The sequence below is a fragment of the Schistocerca nitens genome, chromosome 7, assembly GCF_023898315.1.
Source record: "Schistocerca nitens isolate TAMUIC-IGC-003100 chromosome 7, iqSchNite1.1, whole genome shotgun sequence".
Lineage (NCBI taxonomy): Eukaryota > Metazoa > Arthropoda > Insecta > Orthoptera > Acrididae > Schistocerca > Schistocerca nitens.
In genome coordinates, this window is record NC_064620.1 from 118627607 (window position 1) to 118640283 (window position 12677).

At 39.3% G+C, this 12677-nt stretch overlaps 2 protein-coding genes across 2 annotated transcripts in view; one reads left to right on the forward strand and one right to left on the reverse strand.

Moving 5' to 3' along the window:
- LOC126195385 (TBC1 domain family member 23) overlaps window positions 1–5779 on the reverse strand; it is a 242644-nt gene extending 236865 nt beyond the window's left edge. Inside the window, exon 1 of the mRNA XM_049933975.1 lies at window positions 5656–5779. Within this exon, the coding sequence (XP_049789932.1) occupies window positions 5656–5684 (29 nt within the window). The 5' untranslated portion in view covers window positions 5685–5779. The remainder of the gene's footprint in view (window positions 1–5655) is intronic.
- LOC126195386 (mitochondrial import receptor subunit TOM70) overlaps window positions 5750–12677 on the forward strand; it is a 60961-nt gene continuing 54033 nt past the window's right edge. Inside the window, exons 1-2 of the mRNA XM_049933976.1 lie at window positions 5750–6029; window positions 6179–6352. Coding sequence (XP_049789933.1) covers window positions 5784–6029; window positions 6179–6352 — 420 coding nt within the window. The 5' untranslated portion in view covers window positions 5750–5783. The remainder of the gene's footprint in view (window positions 6030–6178; window positions 6353–12677) is intronic.

Consider the following 12677-nt stretch of genomic DNA (forward strand, 5'->3'; position numbering starts at 1 on the left):
TTGGTTCAAGTCTTCCCTCGAGTGAAAAGTTTAATTTTTTATTTTCGCAAAGTTATGATCTGTCCGTTAGTTCACGGACGTCTCTGTTCACTGTACTAAGTTTAGTGTCTGTGTTTTGCGACCGCACCGCAAAACCGTGCAATTAGTAGACGAAGGACGTGTCTCTCCAATGGGAACCGGAAACATTTGATCACAAGGTCATAGGTCAACAGATTCCTCCACAGGAAAACACGTCTGATATATTCTATACGACACTGGTGACGGCATATGCGTCACATAACAGGAATATGTTGTCAACCCACCTAACTTGTACACTTGGCGAATGGGTGAAAAGATTCTTCTACCTTGTCCGATTTAGGTTTTCTTATGGATGTGATAATCACTCCCAAAAATGTGATGCAAACATAAGAGTTTGTCACATAAACGGCAACAAATGAATGCAACAGTTTCACAGTTTTCCTTGTGCTCAGTCATAACACATGTTTTTAACGTTTTAAAATTTTTCTGTGTGTAGACCGTCAAATCCCGCATATGTCCAAGCAAATCTGAACATGTCCTAGAATTTTGGAGAGGAAAGTTGATTATGTGTGAGTGCCTAAACTGAAAATTGTCTGAAAATAAAAAATTAAAACTTTTCGCTCGAGGGAAGACTTGAACCAAGGACCTCTCGTTCCGCAGCTGCACACGCTAACCGCGGGACCACGGCACTCCTCAGCTCACATTATACTTGATGTTGCCTATCTTATGCATGGACTACTCAGTTTGTATATTTTGCTTACTTTTTTCATAGTTCCATACAACTTCTTCCTGTTTTCTCAATTGATCTGTGTTCAGTTTTTCAAGGACTATCCACTGTGCAAACTTATAACTAACTCTGACGGGGGTGCGATTGGGAGGTTCCCTTGTGAGTTCAGATAACGAGGATATCATCAATGAACCTGAACCAGACTAGGGGTATGGCTTTTTGGGGGACTAAGAGGGCCTCCTGTAGATGCCCATAAACAAGCTTGATAGGAGCATGCAATGCCCATGGCTGTGCTGTGGATTTGTTTGTATACAGTCACTTCTAGGGAGAACTAGTTGTGAGTTAGGATGGAGTTAGTAATGTGTATGAGGAATTAGGTAGTGGGTTTGGAGTCTGAAGGGCATTGGGAAAGGTAATGTTCAATACGGATAGGACCATAGGCATGACTGATGTTGGTGTATTTGGAAGTGGCATCAACAGTGACGAGTAGGGACCAAAGAGGTACAGAGGAGGGGATGGTGGAGAGTTGGTGAAGGAAGTGGTTCGTATCTTTCACATGTGAGGCAAGTTTATGGGCAACTGAATGGAGGTGTTGGTCAATGAGGACCAAAATTCTTTCAGTGGGGTTACAATAACTTATGTAGTAGCTCTCAGGATGATGCCACATCCGCTGTATTCACAAAACAGTTCCCATTACAGCGTAATATAGTAAGCAAACTTACTAAGTGTTCCTTCGAAAAGTTGTCAGGTGCATCTTTCCTGGCATTTTGGCAGATATTTGCAATTTTGTTTTTGCACTGTGTGACTGCAGTCAGCCCAAACAATTATTTCTTATCACATCTTTCATGTGACATCCACAGTCAACAAAAAGTGTCAGTTTGTTTCCCATTACAAACAAAATTATTTTTAAATATGAATTTTAAACACTCATTCGATACAGTGCTCCCAAACTAGTCTAACCCAATATTTGTTTCATTGATAGGCATTAGAGAGGCCAGTAAAACACAAAGAATGCACAGTGTGGTGTCACTGCCAGACACCACACTTGCCTTTAAATTGACCGCGGTCCGTTAGTATACGTCGGACCCGCGTGTCCCCACTATCAGTGATTGCAGACCGAGCGCCGTCACACGGCAGGTCTAGAGAGACTTCCTAGCACTCGCCCCAGTTGTACAACCGACTTTGCTAGCAATGGTTCACTGACAAAATACGCTCTCATTTGCCGAGACGATAGTTTAGCATAGGCTTCAGCTACGTCATTTGCTACGACCTAGCAAGGCGCCATTATCAGTTACTATTGATACTGATTCATGTACCGTCAAGACCGACGTTCTTCATTAACGGATTAAAGTTAAGTATTCCACCAGCTACGTCCGTTTTTCTAAATTCTAATTTCCTTGTCCTGTTCCAGACCTCACGCCAGCCTGTGTGAGCTAAAACGCGTGCCTTTCTGCCTCCTCTAGTAACACGGTGTTGGCTCTCCTGCCAACCAAAACACACAGCAATCCAACATAGATGCAGTAGTGGTGTGTGCTTGGTGTTAGCTCAAATACTGGTTTATCTTAAGAGTTTTACTAGTTCATACATATCAATAAAACAGACATTGCACTAGACTAATCTTTAAGCACTCTTAACGAATGGGCACGCAAAATTCTCCTTTAAAAATCATTTTGTTTGAACGGGAAATGAGCTGATGCTTTCCGTTGAACACTGCACACTGCATGAATGATGGTGATGAGCACTACACAATGCAAAAATGAAACTGCAAATATCTGCTGAAACACAAGAGAAAATGCATGACTCTTGGGTGAGACACCCAGTATATCATATATCTCTCTTACTATAAGAGTTACGAGAATTAAGGATGTAAAGAAATTACTTGTGCCTTTGCACTTTATCATTTACTGGAAATCTCATTTTAATAGCATGCATCTCCTTCCTGGCTTACAATCACTTTTAATACTTTATTAAACTGCAGGAAATTTTCATTTCATGTGTTACAGGGGTGTATAGCGGTTTATTCACGCAAAGACATTTTAATACAATGTTGTAGGATTTCTCAACTTGACACAATGGAAAAAAATAAAATGTTACAGGCAAATACGTAAATTCAGATATATTTAATGTGAATAACTCAGGAGGCTTGCTGTCACCTTGTTGAAGGAACCATTATGATGTTTGCACAAAAATATTTGTGAAAACTAAGGAAAAGCTAAATCAGGATGTCTGGAAAGTGGAAGCACCACCCTGATCCTCCCAAATCTGTGGCCAGTTTCTCAACACTGCACTATCTCATTTGATTTATGCTTATCAGCAATACTATTTTCAAATTCTGAATGATAGTTAGTGACAGATTCCACAAAGGAAGAAATGAATTGTGAGGCTGTTAGTATATGTAGTCACTCAAAAGCAAAAAAACAGAAAAATTTTTTTAGACAGAGGGCTCAAGAATGTACACCACAAACAGTCGGGTCGACAGAAGCGTCCGATCCCACACGTCGGCTTTGACCGTGACATAAGGGTGTTGTCATGTGTGACGTCATGATGGCGCGGAGTTTGGTTTCTGAGCATGGCGTGTTTGTAGATGTCGTCGTGTTGTGGTTTGTTGTGCTCTCTGGTGGTATGTTCAGGGTTTTCGTTTGTGTGCTGTAATGGGCTCAGTTTGCTTTTGCTCATTATCCAGAATTGTTCGAGTGTCAGCTGTGTTTGTAGTGGAATTCGCTTCAGTGAGTTAACGATTTTGTGTGAAGGTTAATTTAGTGTTGTTCGCTGTACATCGTGTGGTAATTTTAGTAAAATTAATCGGTTGTTGTTTTTGTTCAGGAATGGATATGACGGATAAAATTAAGTGCGCAGGTTAAGGGAAGTGTTCGATCCCAATGTGTGGCTGTGTATCTTGATATTGGTATCGGGAGATGTTTTTGAGCTATATAGGCCAAGGGAAGTGTTTGATCCTAATTTATGGGATCAGGAGCTGCTGTTGAGCTATATAGGTCAAGGGAAGTGTCCGATTCCAGATGATATTGTGTTTAGTGGGATTTGAGGAGTTTTGTGATGCCGGTTTTTTCGTTTTGTGTGGTTTTGTATGGGGGTGGGTGTCTAAATTTGTTTATATTTAGTTTGCCCCCCCCCCCCCAACCAAAAACACATTTCCCGCGCTTGTCCCGTTAGTGTCATTAGGCTTTTTGTGGAAAGTGTGTTTGTTTTTCGATGTATTTTCATCCTCATAATGTGTAAGTAACGACTTTATATGCGCCATATTGGAATCACGGTTTATGGTCGTTTCCGCCTTATTTGTGACGTCATGGGTCAAAGCAGACGGGCGGGATCGGACACTTCTATATTTCCCAGACAGTCATTATCATATCTTTAACAGGTGCACATGTATTGTGCAAGTGTAGGATTGACCTAGAATATTTTTCTGTTGACACTAGTGCATAAAAATAAGTAAAATAAATTAATTTTCTTATTTTTTGTCACTAAAAATGTCAATCCCTAGTATGTTACTGCTCCCAGAAATAGTGAAGATAAAAGCATAGGCTTACAACAGCCAATATAAATATACCAGTGAACCAATAATCATTCTTTCCACACTCCATCTATGAAGAGAACTGGAAGATACCTTAATATATCGTACCTTCTGCCATATATGTCACAAGGATTTGCAGAGAATGTATGTAGACGTTGTCACATCATCCAACACCGAAAAGCTCTCGATTACATATTCACCAAAATCTATACTTACACATGCACAAAACTTTTTTTACTGAATACTGATCACAATACGATTTCAACTATTTCTGGGACATGTTATATATGACTGACAGGGCACTATCAATTCAAAACAAACAAACAAGGAAGGAAGCACAGGTAGCTAAAATACAGTTTATATTCCCTCTTCAATGTACAGTTAGCTGTGTGTTCTGAACATTGTATTCATAATGTAGTCACTACCCTTGTCATTAATAATGTTTAACATACTTCAAAACAATAATGCACACTTTCCCATATATTGATCTCTATTAACGTAGTAAGATGTGTCATCTTTCACTTTTGTACAACAGTTAGTGCCATAAAGGTACTGCCTTTTCGTTCGGTTTTTACAAACATATTTGGTATGACCAGAAGAAATATGTTGATGCCGACCTTTATTCTTTTTTTTTTTTCTTGTCATCCTCTGTTGTCCGTGGTGTTGTGTGTATTTCTTTTATTAAGCGATCGCACAGCTGTTCCTCAGTGTATGCATATACTGTCTCCTCAAGCATAATGCCAACTCATTAGGAATATACGTTCGTCTTACAGCTATAGTGACAAATGGATTACACATAACAACGAAAATGCGTGGCATGGGAAATCGTTTGGTATTGGTTAGAATGCAAAGGGACCCTGTATTTTATATAAAAAAAAACTGAAGAAAAAGTCTGATCCAAGAATGCACAATTTTACTGTCAGTTGCTTCAAAGTCTCATTTGTTCTCACACTTTGAAAATTCACTAGTGGATATCTTGACAATGCTTTGATCCATTACATCTGATATAGCATGCAATATTGTTGCGTCTGCTAGAATTGGCAAAGCTACGATTGCTGAACGTATTTTGTAATAGAACTATTTGATAACGTGGCACACAATCTGTAGGTCACGTAAAAAAAAATAAATTCCTACGTTGTGTGAGCTACTTTCCAGCAACAGTCGCATTTACGACAAACATGAACTACTAATCTTAACCTCCCATCTCATTAGGCACTGTAATCTAATGACAACCTCGCAGCAGCCACCCAATTCTCACCTAGTTGTCAACCGCAGCTTCACGAAACAGTTTCCTACCATCCCTACTGAATTACTGATATCTAAGGTCTAAACATATTTCTATAAATGCCTGAAATAAAACGACTTGATTTAAAAAACTTACCACGTAGTATCATCGTCTTCTAATGCCATTTTCCCATCTTGATTCCTTGCTCAATCTCTGCTTTTTCGCTTCTCATTTGTTTCGGCCTTTCACCGCAGTAGGGGGCACCACCCAGAGTAACGTGTGTTATGGCATCGTCTGGTGTTTCGACGTCGTCTTGGTCGAAATGGCAAATTGCGTTAGTAGTTGGTGCTCCGGTAGCATTAGGTATAGGTTATTGGTATCTAAAACAAAATGCTTCTTCCATCGGCCAAAATAAGGACTCGTCATCGAGTTCTAAAAGTAAACAATCATCTTTGTTGGGGACCGGCGATCAAACCTCGATTGACACGGAAGGTCTCGATTCGGTGAATTCTGCGAAAACTCTTCCCGAGGTTGAACTATTCACATAACTTTAAAATTCTGTTTGTTTCTGAATAAATTTGAAGCATTATTTGCAAACGTTAAACTTTATTTGCAATTTTATGCTGTACCTACAAATGAACCATTCGCATATGATTACCCAAGGGAATGTTTGTTGCAGAATCCTTTGGAAAGAGCGCTGTATCACAAGGATGCAGGAAATCAACATTTCAAAGCAGGAAAGTATGATGAAGCAATTAAGTGTTACAATGAAGCAATCGGTGTTTGCCCCACAGATAAAAGAACTGATCTGGCCACATTTTACCAAAACAGAGCAGCAGCTTATGAACAGTTGGTATGTACAACGTTGTTTCTCCACAGTGACACGTAATTATTCACTTGTATGAACATTCAAAAAGGAATAATTGTTATAGATATCTTTATCTGTATCCTGTGCTTCTCCTATGTGACTGAGTCTCTGCACCACAGGAAACAGCTGAAGTATTTGTGTGTTAGCATGTATATAATGTGCAAATACGTAAAAGAAATTGCAATGGATGGTAGAGGAATTAGCAGTTTCGTATTTGTGTAATGCAGTAACTCAGTCACTGTGAAACCTCTGAATATTCCACTCCATTTTTAATTGACGGAAAGCAAAAATTTACTTATTCATCATGGCCCCATTGCAAGAGTGCTGATTTGCATGTGTAACTGCAGACTTGATGATGAACCAAAACATTTCTTCAGCTGTAGGACATATGTAAACTATAAGAATCATACAAAGACTTGAAAATTATCTCTTGTCTTCTCTCTTTTTTCCCATTTTTACAATCGACAGTTGAGCGGTTTATTATCAGATGGCCTAGAAAGTAATTCATACTGCAGATCATTTCTTCTACATCTGCCAATGCTTTTTATGTATGAACCATGTGTATGTGCACCAAATTTTAGAATCCAGGTATAACTATAGGTTACTCTATAGTTGTTTGGGCAAGTCAGTTCACAGATCAGAGCAAACACTGTGTCCAATAGGATTACACCTAATAAAGCAGTTGGAAGCAACTTTCCCCCCCCCCCCCCCCATTTAAATTTGCATTAAAATTCAATCCTCTTTATTGCCAGTGCTAGGAAATTGTAGATTATTATTACACTTTGACTAGGCTAAAATTACTTGCTAGTTGACACTAAGTACCTTGTAAATGAATTCCTCCAGGCAGAGGTCATATGTGAACTATCTACCATTGCCAATGTGCTGTAACAAGTATCGTAAACAGCAGCTAACATACATGAAACAAGTGTCGTTGAACAGCTGTAATGTTGAGCTCTGTGAACCGACTGTTTATCTGTCAGGGACCAATCTTTAACCTAACAACTGACAGTCATTGTGGCAAAGTTGTTGTGACACAATACAGGTGCAAGGGCACCCATACCCAAGCAAAAGGAAAAATTATAGTGTAGCCAGGTGTTTTCCTTCCAAGAAAATGATTTAAAAGTCTGTATTACACAGGTTTTTAACAGGGTTTGAAGTGGAACTTTTTACAGCTACTTAAGTCGCAATTTGTCTTCCAAAATATTAAAAACACTCCATACCCCCCAGGTTAGGCCCCCTCCTGCAAACTACTGTATGGATGCACTTATACAGGTGTCAATTAATAGATTTTAATTGGGCTACAATTTCAGTGCTAATTCATAATGCCTGTAATCTATAGCGTTAGAGTATTTTGATTGAAACATACAGTCACTTTATAGTTAGTGAGTAATCTTATTAAAATATTGAAAGAACTTACCAGTGATAGCAAAAAAATGAAAGAAAAACTTGATACTTTGTTTGGTGCAAACTGTAGGTTAGAAATGCCACAAAGTGAAGAAGAATCTCAGTCTTCGAGAAGCATGAAAAGACAAGGTGTAAAGGTTGTTGAAAATAATGTGCCCTGTATTATGGCCAAAACTGGACAGGTAAACATCATAAATGTGAGGCAGAATCCAGATGCAAGGCTGGAGGACACCATAGAAGCAGTGCCTACCACAATTACCAATCAAAATAGTAGTAAAAAGACTGTAAAATTATCAGGTGGCAGTTTTTCAATGAGGAAAAACTCTAATGAAGATCCAAACACTGCCGCAGAGGCAACCAGCTCAGGTGTAAACAACAGATCTGACAGTGAACAAAAAATCCCTCATTGTAAACAAGCCAGATATGGGCATTAACAAGTAGCTGAACGTAGACTCCACAGAAGGTGAAAATACAGATTAGCAGGAAGTGAACAACAAGCGGAGAGACAGAAGAAAGTCAAATGTAGTGAAACAAAACAATGAATCAACCAAAACTGCTGCGAATACAGCACAAGGAAATAAACTGTTGTACAAGACTGTGCTACAAAATGGAAAAGATAGTGAACAATATAAGCCTACTTACAAGGGAACCTCCCCATCGCACCCCCCTCAGATTTAGTTATAAGTTGGCACAGTGGATAGGCCTTGATAAACTGAACACAGATCAACTGAGAAAACAGGAAGAAGTTGTGTGGAACTGTGAAAAAATAAGCAAAATATACAATCTGAGTAGTCCATGGGTCACATAAGCAACATATTGGACAAAGTGAGCGTAGGAGCGCCGTGGTAGCGTGAGCAGCTGCTGAATGAGAGGTCCTTGGTTCAACTCTTCCCTTGACTGAAAATTTTACTTTCTTTATTTTTGCATAGTTATTACCTGTCCGTTCGTTCATTGACATCTCTGTTCACTGTAATAAGTTTTGTGTCTGTGTTTTGGACCGCATCACAAAACCGTGCGATTAGTAGACGTAAGGACGTGCCTCTCCAATGGGAACAGAAAACATTTGATCGCAATGTCATAGGTCAACCGATTCCTCCACAGGAAAACACATCTGATAGATTCTATACGACACCGGTGACGGCATGTGCGTCACATGCCAGGAATATGTTGTCGACCCACCTAACTTGTACACTTGGCGAATGGGTAAAAAGATTCTTCTACCTTGCCCGATTTAGGTTTTCTTGTGGATGTGATAATCACTCCCAAAAAAGTGATGAAAACATAAGAGTTTGTCACATAAACTGAAAATAAAAAATTAAAATTTTCACTGGGTGGAAGATTTGAACCAAGGACCTTTCGTTCCGCAGCTGCTCACGTTACCACGAGACCACGGCGCTCCTGCGTTCCCACTGTCATTAATGTTGCCTATCTTCCCTTGAACTACTCAGTTTGTATATTTTGCTTATTTTTTCACAGTTCCACACAACTTCTTCCTGTTTTCTCAATTGATCTGTGTTCAGTTTTTCAAGGCCTATCCACTGTGCCAACTTATAACTAAATCTGAGGGGGGTGCGATGGGGAGGTTCCCTTGTTAGAAGCCTACAATGCAAACATTTGGAAATGTCAGTACGAAAAACAGAAATAGTCATAATAGGTCCTGACGACGAAAATGGAATGCTGTATGGCGAAAAAAGACACAGGATTCACCTTAGCAGACTAAGAAGTGGCACAACAACTGATACTGTAACTAACTTCTTACAGAACACTTTCCCAAGTCACAACAGCTTTACAGTGAAAAACTGGAAACAAAGGGATTAAATAACAACGTCAAAATTGGTGTTCATTTTTACTTAAAAGATGAAATAATTCACAACAGTATATGGTCCAAGAATGTTTGATAAGGCATTTTTTATTCTGGAGTGCCCCAGTGAGATAAACATCAAAGACCAAGATATTCCAGTAAAAAAGGAAATGTCACCACTGAACAAAATGCAAGCTTAGTTATGGCTAGTGCAAATGTGCAGTGCCTTGAGACAAAACTCTTTGCATTATCATTGTTTGCTGCGGAAGTGAGACAAAATATATTATTTATAACTGAACACTGGCTATATACAGACACACCACCATGTAGAGAAGTGTGTCTACACCATGCATTCACCATTTCCAGATATTCAAGATGCCCATAGTATTCTATTTCTATATAATAGAATACTATGGGCATCTTGAATATCTGGAAATGGTGGATGCATGGTGTAGAGACACTTGTCTACATGGTGGTGTGTCTGTATATACAAATGGTAAGCTCAGTGACAGGAAAATTGATGAAAGATATGTGGACTTGGCTCTAGAATTAGCTGCTGTGGGACTGCCAGATGCCAAAATAATTGTTGTTTCTTTGTACTGTTCCCCAAATGGCAATGTTGAAAACTTCATCAGCAAATTGGAAAGCTGCCTGTGTCAACTAGTGTGCTTAGGAGCAAAAATTGCCTCATGTGGAGACTTCAGCATCCGTATTGGGGAAAGTAGTGACAAAGATAGAGATTTTAAGGACTTAGTAAACAGCTATGGACTGTTTGTGGCAAGTTATCTACCAACAAGAGGGGATGTCTGTCATGATACTGTTCTTGGAAGCCTAAATAGTTGGGAGTACAAAGTAAGTGTGACTGCCCCCATGCTTGGGCATCACAGTCGTGAAGCTGTGAACAAACTCTGGAAGTACTCATCAAATTCCCAGCTGGCATTCAAATTACGTCTTCAGAAGTAGAGTTATTAGAAAGAAAAATTTAGGTGATTTCAAAACTGCAGTGTCTTCTACATACTGACATCAAATGTGTGAAGATTTGGCACCAGATGATACATTCAGTTCCATGTTCCAAACTTTTAAAGCCAAATTTGATAAAAATTTTCCACTAAAACCCGAGAGATATCCAACTGCCAAATCAAAATACACACAGAAAACTGTTGAAGTAAAGAGCTGGTATACCTCTCTTGCTTAAATTCTTGCTGTCCAGATGAATTTAATGAATATTTTATAAACATAGTAGAAAGCACAGTAGCTGGAATTCTTACCATCAGAACTGATCCTGCCATTGCTCTGAAAGTTGGTAATAAATACAGCATGGTAATGTGGAAGAGTGTATCCAAAAGACATAATAAAAATAGTGGCATCATAAACACTCAGGGAGCCCTGTAATTTATGGCATGTCCAGTACTATTTTAAAAACTATAGTCTTCTAAATTGCTCAACCACTGTCAGTAGTAATAAGTAAATGGTGCCATGCTAAGGAATTTCCAGACTTCCTGGTAGTTCACACACAGTACCATTTCACAAAAAAGGTAATCCACATGAAGTGTCAAGCTATAGGCCTATATCTATAATCCCATTGCTAGCTAATGTGATGGAGTCCATAAGAAAATATAAGCTATTAAGTTATTTGGAAGGAAATAACCTAACGCGAATTCTTTACAGACGAATGGAAAAACTGGTAGAAGCGGACCTCGGGGAAGATCAGTTTGGATTCCGTAGAAATGTTGGAACACGTGAGGCAATACTAACCTTAAGACTTATCTTAGAAGAAAGATTAAGAAAAGGCAAACCTACGTTTCTAGCATTTGTAGACTTAGATAAAGCTTTTGACAACGTTAACTGGAATACCCTCTTTCAAATTCTGAAGGTGTCAGGGGTAAAATACAAGGAGCGAAAGGCTATTTACAATTTGTACAGAAACCAGATGGCAGTTATAAGAGTCGAGGGGCATGAAAGGGAAGCAGCGGTTGGGAAGGGAGTGAGACAGGGTTGTAGCCTCTCCCCGATGTTATTCAATCTGTATATTGAGCACGCAGTACAGGAAACAAAAGAAAAATTCGGAGTAGGTATTAAAATTCATGGAGAAGAAGTAAAAACTTTGAGGTTTGCCGATGACATTGTAATTCTGTCAGAGACAGCAAAGGACTTGGAAGAGCAGTTGAACGGAATGGACAGTGTCTTGAAAGGAGGATATAAGATGAACATCAACAAAAGCAAAACGAGGATAATGGAATGTAGTCAAATTAAATCGGGTGATGCTGAGGGGATTAGATTAGGAAATGAGACACTTAAAGTAGTAAAGGAGTTTTGCTATTTAGGGAGTAAAATAACTGATGATGGTCGAAGTAGGGAGGATATAAAATGTAGACTGGCAATGGCAAGGAAATCGTTTCTGAAGAAGAGAAATTTGTTAACATCAAGTATGGATTTAAGTGTCAGGAAGTCGTTTCTGAAAGTATTTGTATGGAGTGTAGCCATGTATGGAAGTTAAACATGGACGATAAATAGTTTGGACAAGAAGAGAATAGAAGCTTTCGAAATGTGGTGCTACAGAAGAATGCTGAAGATAAGGTGGGTAGATCACATAACTAATGAGGAGGTATTGAATAGGATTGGGGAGAAGAGAAGTTTGTGGCACAACTTGACTAGAAGAAGGGATCGGTTGGTACGACATGTTTTGAGGCATCAAGGGATCACAAATTTAGCATTGGAGGGCAGCGTGGAGGGTAAAAATCGTAGAAGGAGACCAAGAGATCAATACACTAAGCAGATTCAGAAGGATGTAGGTTGCAGTAGGTACTGGGAGATGAAGGAGCTTGCACAGGATAGAGTGGCATGGAGAGCTGCATCAAACCAGTCTCAGGACTGAAGACCACAACAACAACAACCTCTTTTATGGTGCACAACACTGCTCCTGAAAGGACAAGTCAATTACAACAGCAGTACCCGACTTTGTTATAAATGTAAGTCAGGGTTTGTAAGATAAGGAGTCTATAGCACTGGTACTCTGTGAGCTGAGCAAGGCATTTGATTGTATCACAAACAAGACCCTGTTCAGCAAGCAAAAATCATTTGGTATTGGGGGAGATGTTCTACAAA